This window comes from Peromyscus californicus, unplaced genomic scaffold (genome assembly GCF_007827085.1).
Source record: "Peromyscus californicus insignis strain IS unplaced genomic scaffold, ASM782708v3 Scaffold_19__1_contigs__length_69161282, whole genome shotgun sequence".
NCBI lineage: Eukaryota > Metazoa > Chordata > Mammalia > Rodentia > Cricetidae > Peromyscus > Peromyscus californicus.
Window position 1 is genome coordinate 2375844 of NW_026294491.1, and position 16541 is coordinate 2392384.

General features: G+C 53.9%; 3 protein-coding genes across 4 annotated transcripts; 1 reads left to right on the plus strand and 2 right to left on the minus strand.

The window, feature by feature from the left end:
* The first annotated feature begins 18 nt into the window (after positions 1–18).
* On the plus strand, positions 19–4471 carry Mpig6b (megakaryocyte and platelet inhibitory receptor G6b). Its single transcript, XM_052743838.1, has 7 exons — positions 19–1108; positions 1402–1743; positions 1897–1987; positions 2169–2174; positions 2331–2377; positions 2518–2594; positions 2855–4471. The coding sequence occupies exons 1-7, from the start codon at positions 1048–1050 to the stop codon at positions 2957–2959; spliced, it is 729 nt and encodes a 242-aa protein (XP_052599798.1). The 5' UTR covers positions 19–1047; the 3' UTR covers positions 2960–4471.
* A 440-nt stretch (positions 4472–4911) lies between these two features.
* Ddah2 (dimethylarginine dimethylaminohydrolase 2) lies at positions 4912–7959 on the minus strand. The gene is made up of 7 exons (XM_052744216.1): positions 7739–7959; positions 6543–6902; positions 6306–6405; positions 6094–6167; positions 5877–5996; positions 5392–5541; positions 4912–5229 (listed from the first exon to the last, which is right to left on the minus strand). The coding sequence occupies exons 2-7, from the start codon at positions 6843–6845 to the stop codon at positions 5113–5115; spliced, it is 864 nt and encodes a 287-aa protein (XP_052600176.1). The 5' UTR covers positions 6846–6902; positions 7739–7959; the 3' UTR covers positions 4912–5112.
* Positions 7960–8299: 340 nt separating this feature from the next.
* Positions 8300–15838, minus strand: Clic1 (chloride intracellular channel 1). 2 transcript variants are annotated; one of them, XM_052744218.1, is made up of 7 exons: positions 15677–15838; positions 15255–15404; positions 13309–13418; positions 12956–13081; positions 12725–12831; positions 10810–10991; positions 8300–8663 (listed from the first exon to the last, which is right to left on the minus strand). In XM_052744218.1, the coding sequence occupies exons 2-7, from the start codon at positions 15291–15293 to the stop codon at positions 8502–8504; spliced, it is 726 nt and encodes a 241-aa protein (XP_052600178.1). In that variant the 5' UTR covers positions 15294–15404; positions 15677–15838; the 3' UTR covers positions 8300–8501. The 2 variants fall into 2 exon arrangements, with proteins under 2 accessions (XP_052600178.1, XP_052600177.1); XM_052744217.1 differs by lacking the exon at positions 15677–15838 and having other exon boundaries at positions 15255–15503.
* Between the last annotated feature and the right edge of the window lie 703 nt (positions 15839–16541).

The window sequence follows — 16541 nt, forward strand, 5'->3', positions numbered from 1 at the left end:
CTCCCTCCCAATTTACACCTAGCTAACCAGAAAGAAAGGCCAGAGGTGGGGAGGGTCCAAGCAGGCCTGGGTAGGGAGGGGAGACAAGGGGGGGGGATGGGAGAGGACAAGTGTCACTAGTGGCCAACTCCATTTTGGATCTTGGTTTTAGGACCCCCAACTGAGGGCCCCACTGCTCTGAAGGAGCATCAGAAAAGCCTCTGTGACTTAAACAGCCACAGTGCTAGCTCCTGTTAGTTCCTAGGATGTGAGCAGTGGGTTGTAGCCTGAGTTGATCATCAACTTTGGGTCCCTGGTGGTAGGGAGACATTGATCAGGGACATGCAGGCAGAAATTGATGAAACAGACTGAATTAATGTAGATTCATTCCCCCACTCTGTCTTCCAACTGATGCTCAGCCACAGGAAAAGGTTTGTGACATCATGGAAGGCTTCTGTCATAGAAGGGGACTGAGGCTGTGTATCCGGAAGGACCACACCAAATAGCTAAGGATGCGCTCATACCACTGGGCTTGGGCTTGGGCTTGGGAGGAGGAGCATCATGGGCACCCAGAGGTGAGATAGGAACTAAGATAAGAGTAGAGATAATAACAATGTCATGCACCGAGCATTCCTGTATGTCATCTGTTATTTTAGGCATCCTCCATGTGTTTATTTGGTTCTCACATGCTTTAATCTCCATTTTCCTGATGAGGGAACAGCCAGAAGTGACTTGCTCACATTACCCAGCTACTGTGTGGCAAAATCAGGATTTGAACTCAGGAAGCTGAGCTTCAGAATTTGTGGTACTTGGGGTCATGCTAGTTTGCAAAAAAGTGTAGATAGAGCCTTTGCAAAATATCTTGATCACAAATTTTAAACAGTTTTAAAAGATTTGAAGACTGCTAGTTAGTTTGTGAGGATTCCTAGAGGGATCCAGGAATTGGTGGCCTCACTCTGGCTCTTATCTGAGCCCCCCGGTCCCGCAGTATCCCCATCTCTGCCCCTCCACTTCCCTCTCCGGTCTCAGTGCTGATTCACTCTGGCCTCTGCCTACCACATCCCAGCCATGGCCCTGGTTCTGCAGCTGCTGCCTCTGTTGCTCTCAAGGGTCCAGGGGGACCCCGAGGGTAGGCCATCCCTGGGAAGTTGTGATGGGCCAAGACAGACAGACTAGGGTAGCCTGTGGAGGGGGCTTTATATAAGATCCAGAATGGTAGAAGGGCAGAGTAGAGGAAAGTGTGTGTTTGTGTGTGTGTGTGTGTGTGTGTGTGTGTGTGTGTGTGTGTGAGAGAGAGAGAGAGAGAGAGAGAGAGAGAGAGAGAGAGAGAGAGAGAGAGAGAGAGAGAGAGAGAGAGATCTAGGCTGGCAAAGTGGCCCTAACCACCTAACTGCCTTCACCTTCTTCCTCCACCTCCCCTAGGTTCTCTGAAGGGCAACCCTGGGGACCGGGTGAACCTTTCCTGCAAAGATGTCTTAGAGCCCGCCCGCTGGGCTTGGGCGCCTAGTTTCCCGGCGTGCAAGGGCCTGTCCAAAGGGCGCCGTAAGATCGTGTGGTTCTCGTCGAGCGGGACCCCATTGGTGCTGGAGCTCTTCTCCGGCCGCCTGCGTTTCCTGGACACTAGTATCAAGGAGCTAGAGCTACTGCTGAGCGCCGGCGATTCTGGCACCTTCTTCTGCAAAGGACACCAAGAGAACGAGAGCCGCACAGTGCTTCAGGTGTTGGGGGACAAGGCAGACTGCAGGGCTCCGGGATCTACCCACGGTAGGTCGAGGCTCAGATGCAGAGGGGCACTTGGTTTGGACACACACCCTGGACAAAATGCGGGGCGGAGTCTTGTAGAGCGGGAGATCTAGTGGGACCCTGTGGTCGTACCCCTGACCTCGGTATCCCTCCCTGCACCGCGCATCTCCCCAGGTTCCGAGTATCCCAAGGTCCTGATTCCTCTGCTGGGCATTGGGCTGGTGCTGGGACTGGGTGCTTCCGGCTTGGTCTGGTGGCGGCGCAGGTGAGCACTGGAGGCGGAGCCTGGTTTAATACAGGGTGTAACCAGTCAGGGCGGGGGCGGGGTGGGGTGGGCGGAAAGAGGTGGGGCAGAACCCTAACTTTAGCAAAGAACCAGAAGTATCTGAAGGCTTGGGGTTGGTTTAAAGAGGGCGAGAGGTCAGCCCTTAGGTGCTAGGCTACAGGCTGGAGTAGGAGGCCCAGAGAGTGGGCGGGACCTGGTTCCGGAGGAGCCCGAGTTGTTTGGCTGGTCGGAGACAGCAGTTTGCATAGTTCTCATTGGCGCCGCCTGTGGGCCGAGGAACCAGTGGGACGAGTTGGATGACTCTCCAAGGACTTCCTTACAGGCACCCGCCCCTGCCCCCGCCCCCGCCTGGACCACTCCCCGCATTTGGTGAGATTAACTGCCCCCCATTTTCCCTCTCCTACCCGAACAACCCCCAACCCTGATTTCTTGAGTCTGAGTCCTTGCCGGTAGCAGACAAAGTTGGTCGTTTTCTCTCCATCCCTCAGCGGTCCCTCCCTCCCGCTTAGCTCCAGTCATAAATGCTGAGCCGCAGCAGCCTTTAGAACAGGAGTCCAAGACCTCAGGCCACCTGGAACAGGAGCCGGTAAGGGCCTGGAGAGAGGAAGGAGGCAGGCCGGAATCCAGGCGGAAAGGGGGCGCAGAAAAGAAGCCCAGCTAGCTTGTTGTGGAGCAGCCATGTAATCCCAGCACTCTGGAGGTTTAAGCAGGGGGTTGGAGCTCAGACTTTGCTACAGAGTCTCCTCTGACCACCGGGCGAGGGGGTGGTGATGTGTGGGTGTACTGATTCTAAGCTAAGGGGTCAGATTGCTGAGACCATCTGCCTTCCCCCTCTACCTCCTTCAGAGCCTGCACTATGCTGATCTGGACCACTCCGTCCTCGGGAGGCACCGCCGGATGTCCACAGTGGTTCCTGGCGATGCCTCCACTGTCTATGCGGTTGTAGTTTGAAGGGAAGCTCTTGCTCTCCAAACCTTCCAATCCGGGGCTTCCCTTCTCTCTATCACCTCCTCAGCTGGAGGGGGAAGGCACCATGGACAGAGGCACTAGTCTCTTGGTTTTTCTCAGCCACTCCCATCTCTCCTGTAACAGTTTTCCTTCACCACTGATGACCTCTCTAAAGATGACCAAGCCGTCTGCTTTAGTTTTAACTCCCAAATAGATATCCCATCTGTTCACTCTCCCTTTCCAAACAAGCATTTTGATCTTAAGGCATACACCGGCATTTTCCTGCCTCACACCCACTCCTATGCTCATTGGCTGTGGCTGCTCATCTACCGTCTAAGGTTGCCAGTGATGTCCTAGTCCACAAGATAACATTCACTGACTTGGCCCTAGATCAGCCCTCTTTAAACCCTGATTTACTTTGTTGTGAAACCTCTCTTCTAGACGCCCGGCCATTCTGTTTGCCTCTTCCTCCTCCTTACTCCTCTTCTAGGAAGCTAGCCAATCCTCAGCCCCCTTCCCTCCAACCCAGATCTCAGTCCTAGTACACCCTGTCCAGCTAGCCTCGGGCATTTTGCACAAGGCATATCAAATCTGACTCAGTCATTTCTTCCTGGGCCCTCCTCTGCATTCTTATGACCAACCCAAGTTGCCCAAGCCAGAAACTCGGGAGTCAGGGCACACCAACTCCTCTCCCACACAGGGACTTATAAAGCTCCCCACACATCTTTCCTTTAGAGACAGGCTCTCCTGTAGCTGAGGCTGGCTTTGAACTCCTGATCCCCTTGCCTCCACCTTCAGTGCTGGGGTTACTTCGATTGCAGGCACGCACCACCACACAAGGTCTTGTCTTAGTGTCACTGTCAAATCTGAACCTGTCTCCAGGTCTATAGCTACCACCAGAATGTACTTTCATCCTTTGCTTCCGGGGTGACCCACACTCCCTTCTGACCCTCCTGCCCTCCCGAGCATCCACCACTGGCCCTCTCCTGAGGCTTCGGCTTTGGGTACGGGTGCTGCAGCACTTTGTGTACTCTTAGGCTTCTCTGTCGTTTCCTGTGTACACATGCCCACCTTAGATTCTCCACAGTTTTCGCCCTGTAATATTCATTGGTCCGGTGAAATACATTCCATCTTCTGGATTCCTTTTCCCTCTTCCTTACTTCCTGCCTGGATTCCACTCAAATGTAGCCTTTCCTGGGATATTGATCCTTATACCAAATGCTTGCCCACTCCTGAACAAAATTTGATGCTCTAGAAACCCCCTGATTTCTTCTCATAGAAACAGACTCCTGAAAAGCATCCCATTCTAACCTGTCTGCCAATTTAGAAAGGACTGTGAGGAGCTACAAGTCTCCCGACATCAGGGGACTAACCCTTTTGACTCACTGTTAAGCCTCAATACGACACGAATAAGTGTCTCAGAAAACATTGTTCTTCTTTATCAAATAAAGGTGGACAGGTAATCCACCAGTGTCTGAATCATCTGACATTTAGGTGAATTCAGAAAGTGATCCACCCATGCATGCAATCCCTTTTCTGCCCTGGATACACTCCCCACAACAGTCTCTTGTTCCTCTTTGTACCTGAGCCCTGTGACAGAGCCAGGAGTGAGCCAGGGAGCACAAAGAGGAGGGTTTTTAAATTAAAGAGTCCTGCTGGGCGGTGGTGGTGGCCTCGGCTGCAGCACACACCTTTAATCCCAGCACTCGGGAGGCAGAGCCAGGTGGATCTCTGTGAGTTCGAGGCCAGCCTGGTCTACAAAGCAAGTCCCAGGAAAGGCACAAAACTACACAGAGAAGCCCTGTCTCGAAAAACCATTAAATAAATAAATAAATAAATAAATAAATAAATAAATAAATAAATAAATAAGAGTCCTCCTCCCCAGCACTGGACCTAACTTCAGGTTTCAGTCCCAACCCATCCCTTTGTCCCAATGAGAGACATCAGCCACAACCCTACCTAAAAGGCCAATTTTATTTTATTGGTTTTGACAGAGAGGACTCACCCAATGGCTCCTTTGTTCCACACTAACTCCTCCTTTGTCCTGGAGCGTCTCCCCACTACTACCTACTTCCCATCCTCTATTACCTGATTCTACCCCCCTATACCCCTATACAGCTCTATTCCTGACCAGTTGGTGCCCCAAGCCCAGGCCCTCAGCAGTGGGGGCGTGTGCTGAGCACCAGGCAAAGGGAGCTGAGGCCAGCACCAGCCTTCTCCAGTTCTGAGCAGGATACGGGTACCAGGGTGACGTCAGAGAGCTTCTGCAGAGCCTGTGGGGAGGACACCGAAGGTGTTTTGATACCAGAGTCGCGGTCCCCTCCAGCCAGTTCCTAGTGGCCCCACCCAGACTTCTGGAGAAAGGCTCCTGTCCTTTCTGCCACTGAGAAAGACAGACTTCTTTCTCTGGTCGGTGGAGTTTGCCCCTCCCTCACCTCCTGGCTGTTGGGCAGGTCCCCAGCTCCACGGTGCAGGAGGAAAGGAGTGGTACCAGGCAACCCAGGACGCAGAAAAAGACAGTCAGCAGCTGCGTCATCTGGGAGGGTCAGAGAGGCGTAGGGGTGATCTGTCAGCACTGCCATTGCCTGGAGAGAGAAGGAGGGTGCTGAGTTCTGAGTCCACAGCTGAGTCCGCCCGACCTACCTCAAAGAAAAGGCTCAGGACAAGGGTTACATGTGTGAGATATTGACACTGTTGGTCTCAAGGTCTCGGGCACTTTAGCCGCCGCTTTCTTTTGCAAGCCCTCCCCAACTCTTGTTTCTTCTGCACCCCTTGTTTACTAGGGTGTCCTTTGGTGTTAGACGTCTTAGTAAGGACAAGGGCTGAGGGCGAGTCCCAGAGCTAGCCAGATTCCCGGCCGCCCCAGCTGAGCCACGCCCACACTGGCCACACCTTCTCCACCAGTCCTGCCCCGCCTCACCCTGACAGCCTTTTGGGCAGCGTCGCTGCTTCCAGCCACCACAGTGCGGGGTCCCCCCATGCCGCAGAGGCCGCGCAGGTGCGAGGCTCCCGAGACCGGCACGGTGGAGACAGCGAAGTCCTAGGGAGAGCGAAGGGATTCGGGGTAGTAAGGAGCCCAGATCAAGCCCTCTGGCACACTGGCCACGCTCCCTCCCCAAGCTGCTCAGGTTCCTCACCCGGAACGTGTCTGCCACGATCTCAGCTCCTCGGTGATTGGTCCACTTGGAGAGGCCTACGAAAAACTCCCGGCCTGAACCCCGGGAGGACACGCAGGTTTGAAGGCCAGAGTGAGTTTGGAATCAAGACCTGAGATCGCCTAGTCTACCAAACTCGGCTTCCCTGTGCCAAGTGCCCCTCCCCCGGGAGTGCTGACCACCCGTGGCCTCACCTGTGAAGAGGACGTCGGTGCCATCCAGCGTCGCGTTCTCGTCCCCCATCTCCACGATCCGGAGCCCCAAGTCCTGGAGAGCTTTGCGGACTCCATCAACCTTGGAGAAGAGAGAGCGGGCTGAGACATCCTCACTCCCTATTTCCTGCCAATCCCAGACATCCAGCCTCCTCCCCACGACCGCCACCCCTACCCGCGCCACCCTGTCCTCCAACACACCCGCACCCTGCCACTCACCTCGGGCCTACGCGCTGGGCTCCAGGGCCGCGTGATTAGGGCCGTGTCTCCTTGGATCACGGCGGTGTCACCAAGCAGTGGTCCCAGCGGCAGTGATTCCTCGGGAGGCAGTTCAAGCAGCTGCAGCCCTAGTCGCTGCCTCAGTTTACCTCCTAGTACTCCATGCTCCCTTTGAGCTTTAGCCAGGTCCAGAGATGGAAGACCAGCCCCCGCGCCCTCCCCGGATGCCAGGCTCTCGGGGACACCCCGGATCAGGGCATGGGAACAGCGACCCAGCCCCTCCCCCCGGCGTCCCCATCCCATCCACACAGACGCCCCTTCCAGCCAAGCCGATTTCTGTTTTCTCTTTACTTCACTTGTCTGAGAGAAGAAGAGGGGGAAGGGGGTAGCAGAGAAAGACGTGCAGAGGAGAGAAGGGGGAGTGTTAAAAGCTCCTGGGTCTTCCTCCGGCCGTCTCCAGGCGCCCCTCCCACTCTGCCCCACCCCCTCCCGACCTTCCTTCCCTGTGGACCCCCGCTCAGCCTCCTTTCAGCAGGAATCTGCTTTAAGAGGCGCCCAAAGAACAAGACTTGGATCCTTAATCTCCCAAACACCTGTTGCCCCTGCTCGGGGGCTCCGCTAGGTCCCTGCCCCGCGCCCCTCCTGGCAGCCGCTAGGATGCGCTCACTCCCCAAAAATGCGGCGGCCCCGCCCCCTTAACCCTCAGCTGCTCGCAGCAGGGGGGACCCGAAGTCCTGCCAGGGACCCTCAGAGGTTATGGGACGGGAAAAGAAAGCTGGGTAGTGAATCGGGGCCTGGGATGTGGGAGTCCTGAACGCTCGAAGGAGAGAGGAGGAGAGGGGCAAACCGGGAAAATTAGAGTCTAAGGAGTTAAGCATCCTCCCTCTCCACCCCGGCTGGTCACGCTGCCCTTCGAGCGACCCAGTATAAACCAGACTTAGTCCCGGAGGACTGGGAGAGGTCTTAAGCGAAATCCGGAAGGCGGGGGGAAACGGGGGCGGGGGGGGGGGCGTGGAACCACTCCTGGCTTCAGAACTCGGTACCCCCCTGTCCATCTCCCACCAAAGTCTACCCCGCCCAGCTCCTCGTCCAAGTGCAGGTTATCTGCACACTCCGTCCGGTGCACGTACCGCCCCAGCACCCCCAAACTCCAGCCTCTCCGTACGGTTGGGAGACAGCCCCCTCTCCAGACTCACCAGCGGCCACCTCCACTCACGCAGCGTTGTGATTTCGGCCTTGGCCCCACCCCCAGAGGAGAGAGTTGATGGAGATGGGAGGCTGAGTCTTCAAGCTGGGGGAGACTAGGAGCTTGGGCTTTTGAGGGGTTCCCCGGGTAGGCGAGCTCACATTCGGCGATGGGGCGGGGGCGCGATGGTCTGGCGGCTCCGGGGCATTGTCTAAGCGGGACGGGGCGGGACCTCCCGAGACCACGCCCATTCCGCCCTGCTAGGCCGCGCCCATTCCTCCCGGACCGAGCCCCCCGCCCCCGCCCCAGCTCCGGCACCGCCCCAAGAGCGCTCGCTGCCCAGGCCCACTCAGATCCGGCTGGCCCTGGCGGTGGGGCTGCAAACAAGACGTGGACTACAAAACAGCCCTCTAATGGACGGATGCAAAACATGGCAGCCCCGGTACAAACACTCCCCTCCTTAATTCCTGGCAGATCCCCTGAGCTTAATTAAGATCGTTGACCCTCCCCTCATTTCGTGCGCACTACTCTTTAAGCCCTCCTTGTGTAAAAAACACCACTAGATTTTCATTCTGTATTTTATTACCGAAATACGTTGTCCTACCCACCCCACCCCACAATAAAAATCTCGTCACCTGTCCTTTACCCCATTTCTCCCTCAGCCCTACACAAGCGCCCCGGATTTCCCGACCAGTGGCTGTTCCGGAGTGTGTCCATTAGCCTCCCAGAGCTATGGAGAGCACAGAGTGGGTGAAAGAGACTTAAAAGCGCGTTCATTTCAGGGCCTTGGCCACCTGCTCATAGGCCAGCTCTATCTCCTCGTCATCTGGACAGGTGGAGGCGAATTCTTCCCGAGCGTAAGCATTGGTCAAGTACCGATGCACTCCACGGAATGCCTCTGGGATAGTGAAGCCTCTGTACTTTTTACACACCACCTGGAGGTAAGAGAAGTCGGCAGTTAGCCCCAGGGAAGTCGGGCTTGCTTTGGTCTGCAGCTGTTGGACTTTCCCTCCAGGGTCCTCCAGATCATCTGGCTTTGCTTCGGAACAGATTTTTTTAAGTTGCTGTTGTTTTGAGGCAAGGTCTCTCTATGTAACTCAGGCTGGCTTGATCTCCAGAACCTTCTAACGCCTCAGCCTGAGAGCTGAGATTACAGGTACACACCCCTGTGCCTAGCTAGAGTCTTTAAAATTCTTATTTTTATTTTATGTTTTGCCTCCAAGTATGACAGTGCACCACATGTGCAGTGTCTATAAAGGCCAGAGGAGGGCGTCACCTCCTCTGGACTACATTACAAATGGTTGTTAGCTGTCATGTGGGTGCTGGGAACTGAACCTGGGTCCTTAGGAAGAGCAGCCAGTGCTCTTAACCATTGGGTCATCACTCTAAGCCCACTAGAGGCCTCTTACTGATTCCTTCTCTCTTCTTTTCTTATTTATTTATTCATTTTAAGACAGGGTTTCTTTGTGTAGCGCTGGCTGTCCTGAAACTCATTCTGTAGACCAGGCTGGCCATCAAACTCACAGGGATCCATCTGCCTCTGCCTCCCGAGTGCTGTGATTAAAGGCGTGCACCACCACCGCCCGGCTCCTTACTGATTCTTATCTAACCTGCCATTTGAAATCTCCAAAATGGTTTGCTCTCTTGATTAAAAAGAAGAGAAGCCAGACATGGTGACGCACGCCTTCAATCCCAGCACTGGGAGGCAGAGGCAGGAGGATCTCTGAGTTTGAGGCCAGCCTGGTCAACATAGCGAGTTCCAGGACAGCCAGGGATACATAGAAAGATCCTGTCTCAAGAAACCAAAATAAATAAATAAATAGTAGTAAAAAAGAAATCGAGAGAAAGAAGGGCTGAAGAAATGGCTCCGTGGTGAAGAACACCCATTACTCCTGTGCAGGTCCACAGCTTGATTTCTAGCACCCACACTGGGTAGCTCCAGGTTCAGGGGATATGACTCCCTGCACCTGCACTCATGAGTAATTAAATATACACATAGAGAGAGACAGGGGCAGAAAGGCTAGATATGTGTTTAGCCCTGGGTTCTAATTCCAGCAGACAGACACACACACACACACACACAGAGGAAAACATAATTAGCAGAGTGTAATGTTACTTTTGTAGTGAATTTTGTCTCTTTTTCTATTTGATTTTTCAGGTCATGTATATGAATGTTTTATATTCAATTCAATTTCAACCTTCTGTGGGCAAGAACTAATCAAACATCATTGGGTCTTTTTCTTTATTTTTTAAGAAGGGAGGAGACTACTGTTATTTGAAACAGGCCTCCAACTCACACCTCAGCCTGGAGAATGCTGAGGATCACGGGAAATGAGGCACTTGGTCCAGATCTTTGATGGCGGCGGCAGAGTGCTACTCATTCAGTTGGTGGGGGAGTGCTAACTGGCCTATGTTTCACTGAGTTACACTGTAGCTTTAAGGCTATGACAAAAACATAGGAAACAGCAACTTGTGTCTTCCTTGAGAGGAAATGGGAGGCCTGGGTTATATAGTGAGTTACTGTGTAGACTTGGGAGAATCCTGCTTTGTTTAAACTTGGGATTTGGCAGTGACACAGATGCAGGAAAAGCCTTCTTGGAAGTGACCCTGGACGCAGACAGGCAGACTCGCATGCACACACACACACACACACATACACACACACACAGGCACACACACAGGCACACACAGAACATCTGGAACATCACTCTTGCTCAGACACTGTGTAACCACGGCTTAAATCACTGACGGGATTCTCTTAATTGGGCAACAACTGCTAAGGGATAGGCTGGCATCCCTGGGCTTGCATCCCTGGGCAGGGTCCACCATTGGTAACAATCTACAGAAACTGTTCTAAGAAAGAAGTCATCTTGGGGTGCTGAGATTGCTCCACTGGGTGAAGACACCAAGTCAGGTGACCGAAGTTCCGTCTTTGGTATAAACACGATGGAGGAAGAGACCCAATACCCTCAAATTGTCTTGTGACTTCTGTAGCCTGTTTGTGCCCGCCCACTTACAATAAATAAAAGATAATTTAAGAAAGTTTTCACCTGAAAGATTCCTCCCACAGTGACCACCCACCTGTACGATGTGAAGCTTTGGCAACAGGTTACAGTCAGCCAGGGTGAGCTCATTGCCATCCAGAAACTTCCTCTGAGAGACGCCCTCATCTTCAGCGCTGGTTTCATCCACTTCTTCTGGGAGGGGGGATGTCAAGTAATTGTCTAGAACCTTCAGGGCTTTCAGGAGCCCCTTCTCTAGATCTGTTCGAGAAAGGAAGCTGATTAGAACCTTAAACACTCGGGAAGACGGTCTGCCCAAGAAGAGCCATTGAGTCGTGAGGACATAGCTCAGAGCTAAAGCACCTGCTAAGCATGTGTGAGACCCTGAATTTGATTAAAAAAAAAAAAAAACCTAACAGCACCATGTATGCTATTGTTAAATTGTGTAAGATGTGTGTGTATAGATGTTTGCATATGTGTGGAGGCCAGAGGTCAATATCCAGTGTTTTCCTCAGTGACTCCATCTTTTTTTCTTACTTTATTAAAGATTAATTTATGAGCCTGTAGCAGTTTTTGTACACCTTGTACATGCAGGAGCCTGAGGGGTCAGAAACAGGTTCAGATTCCCAGGCACTGGAGTTACAGGTAGCTGTGAGCTGTCATGTGGATGCTGGGTACCAAACCCTGGTCCTCTGCAAGAGCAGCCAGTGATCTTGGAACCGTCTCTGCAGTCCCCACTCTACACAAGGTCTCTCCCTGGACTTGGAGCTCACCAATTAGACTAGCTGGACAGCCTCCGTCCAAGCCTCCTCCTGCCTCTACCTCCCTAGCACAGGGGATTATAGTAGCTGCCATTCTGCCTGGATTTTGACATGGGTGCTAAACATCCCAACTCAGGTACTCACACTGGATGGCAAACACTCTATTGACTAAGCCATCTTCCCAGTCCCTGGCTGGCAATTTATTCCCCCAAGTGCTAGAAATTGAGCCTAGGATTGCACACACTAGCCAAGCTCTGCACACCGAATCACACCTCAGCCTTCTAGACTAATCCATCTGCAGAGAAAAACCTCAGTTACTTCCTGTAAGCCCAGGAAATGGGTATTACCCCCCACTTACAGATCTGGAAGCAGATTTAGAAAGGAGCAGAGACCTTCTCAGAATCGATCCCCAACTCCACCAAAAACCCAAACAATTATGTAAAAATAGTAAAAGAACTGTCTGTGAGCCTGGTAATGAATGCTGCAGTACATGTAGTGGTGTGTGGGGGCACATACGAGTGTGCACTTTTAAGAATGAACTCAAGCTGGGTGATGGTGGCGCACGCCTTTAACCCCAGCACTTGTGATTGCAGAGGCAGGTGGATCGCTGTGAGTTCGACGCCAGCCTGCTCTACAGAGTGAGTTCCAGGACAGCCAGGGATATAGAGAGAAACCCTGTCTCGAAAAAACAACAACAACCAAACAAAAATAACAAAAAAATGAATTCTAGAGGGCAGAGACACGGCTTGGTGGGTACCAACACATGCTGTATAAGCATGAGAACCTGGCTCCAGATGCCAGCACCCCACATAAACAGCTGGTCGTGGGGCTGGAGGGATGGCTCAGTGGTTAAGAGCACTGGCTGTTCTGGTAGAAGACCTGGGGTTTGATTCCTAGCACCAACATCTGTTAACTCCAGCCCCAGGGAATCTGACAATCTCTTCTGGCCTCCTCAGGCACTGCACACATGTGGTGCACAGATATACATTCATGCAAACACTCACATACATAAAAATAAAATCTCAATAAAACAGAACAAACTCCGCCCCCCAAACCCAAAAGTCTTGGCAATGAGACAGCAGGTAGGTAGAGGGATAAAGCCACAATGGAGGTCCAAAAGAGGTCTGGGAGCATCTGCTCCATCTCCCTGACAGTCAAACTCCCAGGGGCCCCTGGTGCCTCTCAACCCTAGGGTCTTCTCCAGGACCTAGGCCTCTGCTCCATGAGACTCACTGTCATTGAGTGCCGGGTTTGAGTTCTTGATATAGGCAGAAAACTTGGCAAATATGTCCAGTCCTGAGGTGTTGGACTCAGGGTTCAGAGCAGCCAGCTTTGGGTACCTGGAAGGCAGAGGGAGAGATAAGGTAGAGTCCTTTCGGGAGGAGTCTCAGCCTCACTGCTTCCCCTCAGCTTTTGTCCTCCAAAGCCTCCCAGCTCCTTCTCCTCTTCCCAAGTGCTCCGTACTTGGGAGGGCACAGCACGGCTTCCAGGAACTCCTCGATCTTGTTGGTGTCCGTATGTACTTCAGTGCCATACAGCAGGAATGGGAGCTGTCCACCCGGGCAAAGCTTCTGAACGGTCTCTGTCCGTCTGGAGAGGGGGCCAGGCATGAAGAGAGGAGAGGGCATCAGAAGAGGCAGGCATCGAGAGAGGAAAGGGCATAAGAAGCAGAAACAGGGACATGGAGATGGAGGAGAAATGGATTTGTCCCAGATGAGAGCAGCTTGAAGGCAGAAGGGCTCATGTGGGTGAGCACGAGCACGCATGTGCACGTGCATCTACTCAAGGGATGTTTAGAGGAACAGAAGTGGGCCCACCTCTTGGTGTCCACGGTGGTAACGTTGAAGGTGACTCCCTTGAGCCAGAGCACCATGAACAGCCTCTGGGAGAAGGGGCAGTTCCCAATCTTGGCCCCATCACTGCCAGCCTGAAAAGCAACCCCATCCCAGCGTTAGGCCTGGTATGCCCCATCCTCACCAGGTGATTCCCTGAACCTCCTGCTAGTTCTGACATACAATGCTACACTCTCCAAGCTACTCCCATAGCTGAGCTATTTTCCCCTTTGGGCCGGGGTCAAACCTAGGACAGATCAATGGGTAAATTTTCAGCAAAGGTAGGCTCCTGCCATCCTAGCGATTGGCAGGCGGGAAGGGGCAGAAGTACAGTTGAATCCTGGCAAGCTTTGAGGATCTGAATCCAAAAGGCAAAGAGCAGGGGACTCGGTGGGGTTGGAACTGAACATGAGATCCTGACTCCTAGATTCTCAAGTGGGGCAGAGACTAAGAAGAGCTGGGGCAGGGAGTGGAAACCAGGGTCCCCATTCACCAAACCTCTATCCAAGCTGTTTCTGGAAGCTGGGCGGGGCGCTCAAGTGGACCTAAACCTCACCTGAGAGATATGGAGGGCCTAACAAAGGGGGCGACTTTCTAATTGGATGCAGGTGACCTCATCCCCCAAGGGACACCTCCCCCCAGACCGAGGGTGATTCATCTCTGTGTCTTCAGGCCTCAGCAGCTTCCTTCCTGGCAAGGAAGTGGGGGCAGGGACCTACACACGGAGTTCTCGGCAGCTAGCTGGGGCCACCCTTCCAGTTCCCTAAACCGTTGCTCTAGCTGCTGGTCCTCCCAGTTCATGTGCCCTGGTTCTCTAAGGTCCTCCTCACCGGACACAAGCCCAGAATCTCTACGGCATCACCTCACCCAGGAGTAAAAATAGCCCCTGGAGGCGAGTGTGAGGTGGGGACCACACCTAAGGGGCGGACCCAGGCTCCACTTGACTTCCCTGGGCCAAGAGAGTGGGAACAGCTGCCAGGGGAACCCCAGCAAAAAGGAGAAACAGACAGGACACACACCGTCACACAGACGACAGGACACACCAACACACCGCCCAAGATGAACAAAATGGGGGAAAGTCATGGAAAGGGAGGCCCAAGAAGCGGAAGGTGGGGGGCAGGGGGGAGGATGGGGAGGGGCGGTGCTGGAGGGGAGCGGCCTGAGTAGCAGAGGAGGGCTGCAGCCAGGGGTTTCTAAACCCCAAAGCCCAGACCCATCTCTCCTTGACCACACCCACAGAGAGCAGAGAGAGAATGTATGGGGGGGGGGGGGGGCGCGACGACAGGCTTTTTCTTCCATACCCACCAGCCCCCATTTTCTCCTAACCCGGGGTCTCCTGTCCCCTCTCTTCGTTAGTAACTATTACTAAATTTTAATCTCCTTCCTGCCTTCTTCTAGTCTCTGGCTTCCTCAGCCCAGAGGGCTGCTTCCTGAGGGCTCTTTCCTTCTACCATGGGACACATTCTTCTTTCAATCCTGCCAGTCCCATATTTCTCTCTCTCTCTCTCTCTCTCTCTCTCTCTCTCTCTCTGCCCTTTCTCTCTTTCTCTCTTCCTTCCTTCCTTCCTTTCACAGGGCCACATGTCTTAGCCGATTCTCCTCTGACCTTCTCAGACCCCGCCACTGCCCCTTTCTCGTCCGTAGGTCGTCTGGACGTCTGGAACCCGCACCACACCCCATTCACTCCCTCACTCCTGAAAACCCGCTTTTCTCCACCTTCTCTCCTCTAGGTTGCTGGAAACCTCTTCTACAAACTTTTCAGGGCGAGTCCAGAACTCTTATTACAGTCTCACAAGTCTCCTCCCCCCCCAGCAAGATAGCTCCGGGGCTGGGGGTGGGGTCCACGAGGAAAGGGTTGGGGAGCTGGGGCTGGAGCTGGGGAAAGGGGACCACTGGCTTGCAGACGTGGCCAAAGAAGGGGGTGCTCCTACCTTCACGAACAATTCGACCTGAGGTTGTTCTTCAGCCATGGTTGCGTCGGGGACCAGGAAGCAGCCGTCGCTGGGGGAACTGGGAGGGGCCGGGGCCGGGGAAGGCGGGTCTCACGGTCCGGGGTTCTCTCCTCCAGACTCAGGCTGTCCCTGCGGCGCAGCCCCAGTCCGATCAGACCCTCCGCTCGCTCCAACGCGGCTTCCCCACCGGCCCGTGCACCCCACACCCAGCGTCTCCACCTCGGTCCCTCCCGTTCAGCTCAGGGAGCAGCTGACTCACCGGCCGGCCCCGCCCTGAACCTGGGGAGGGCACGGGAGAGGGAGGGAGGGCCGTGGGAGTGGGCCGGGGACAGAGCATAGGCCTCCGGGACCACGGGGATAAGGGAGGGGGTTAGGAGGGAGGCCTCTCCTGAACACAGCACCTTTTCCGTGCCTCAGTTTCTCGCTTCATTACTGAGGAGGGTGGCCCACTCCTCCAAAGGGAAACCTGACACTAGTGAACTGCCCACGAAGGTGCAGGATGGGGTTTGAGGATGGAAGGGCTCTGCGTCCTTCTCAGTTCCCGCCAGTCTGTCTTCGGGTTTGCCAGGACTCTGCTCTGTGTGTGTGTGTGTGTGTGTGTGTGTGTGTGTGTGTAGGGGGATATGGAAGGAGATACTGAGGTTGGCAGCAATATGGATTGGTGAAAGGCACGGGCTGGGAGAGACCAAGAGGCCTGGTGGGTGGGAGGGAGACAGGAAACCGAGCCCCGGCTTCACGGCAGGGGCGGTCCTCTGGAAGCCTGTCCATGCTTAGACTTCCCCATCTCGGGCCCCTTACCCTCCTCTCACTGGCAAAGGTTGCCTTGGAGACAGGGCTATCCTGGCACCGGATAACACTGGGCTCTTCCCGGGGTGGGTGGGGTGTCGGCTGGTTCTCATGAGAAGAAAGCAAAGGTCAGACATCCGTGTGAGTGGAGTCCCCGGAGGATACCTCAGTAAACAAGGAGACCAGAAACAGTAGCTTTCCCTGGGAGGCTTGATTTGGGAGTTGCTACCTAACTTTACCACCTATTTAAAAAAGATCTAAAATATGTCTGCCAATATTCCAGCCTCCACGTTCTCTACTGCCCAATCATCCTTTTTCTTTTCTACTCACTGTCTGTCCAAAAAACATCTCCACTTGGAGGAAAACGTGCTGGACTTGAAAAGCCCTAGAAGCAAAACTGGGTTGGAAACAGAGACTGCGAGGGCCGGGGTGAGTGGTGCACGGGTAGCTGAGAACCAGCAGTTAGTGGTTTGCTAACTT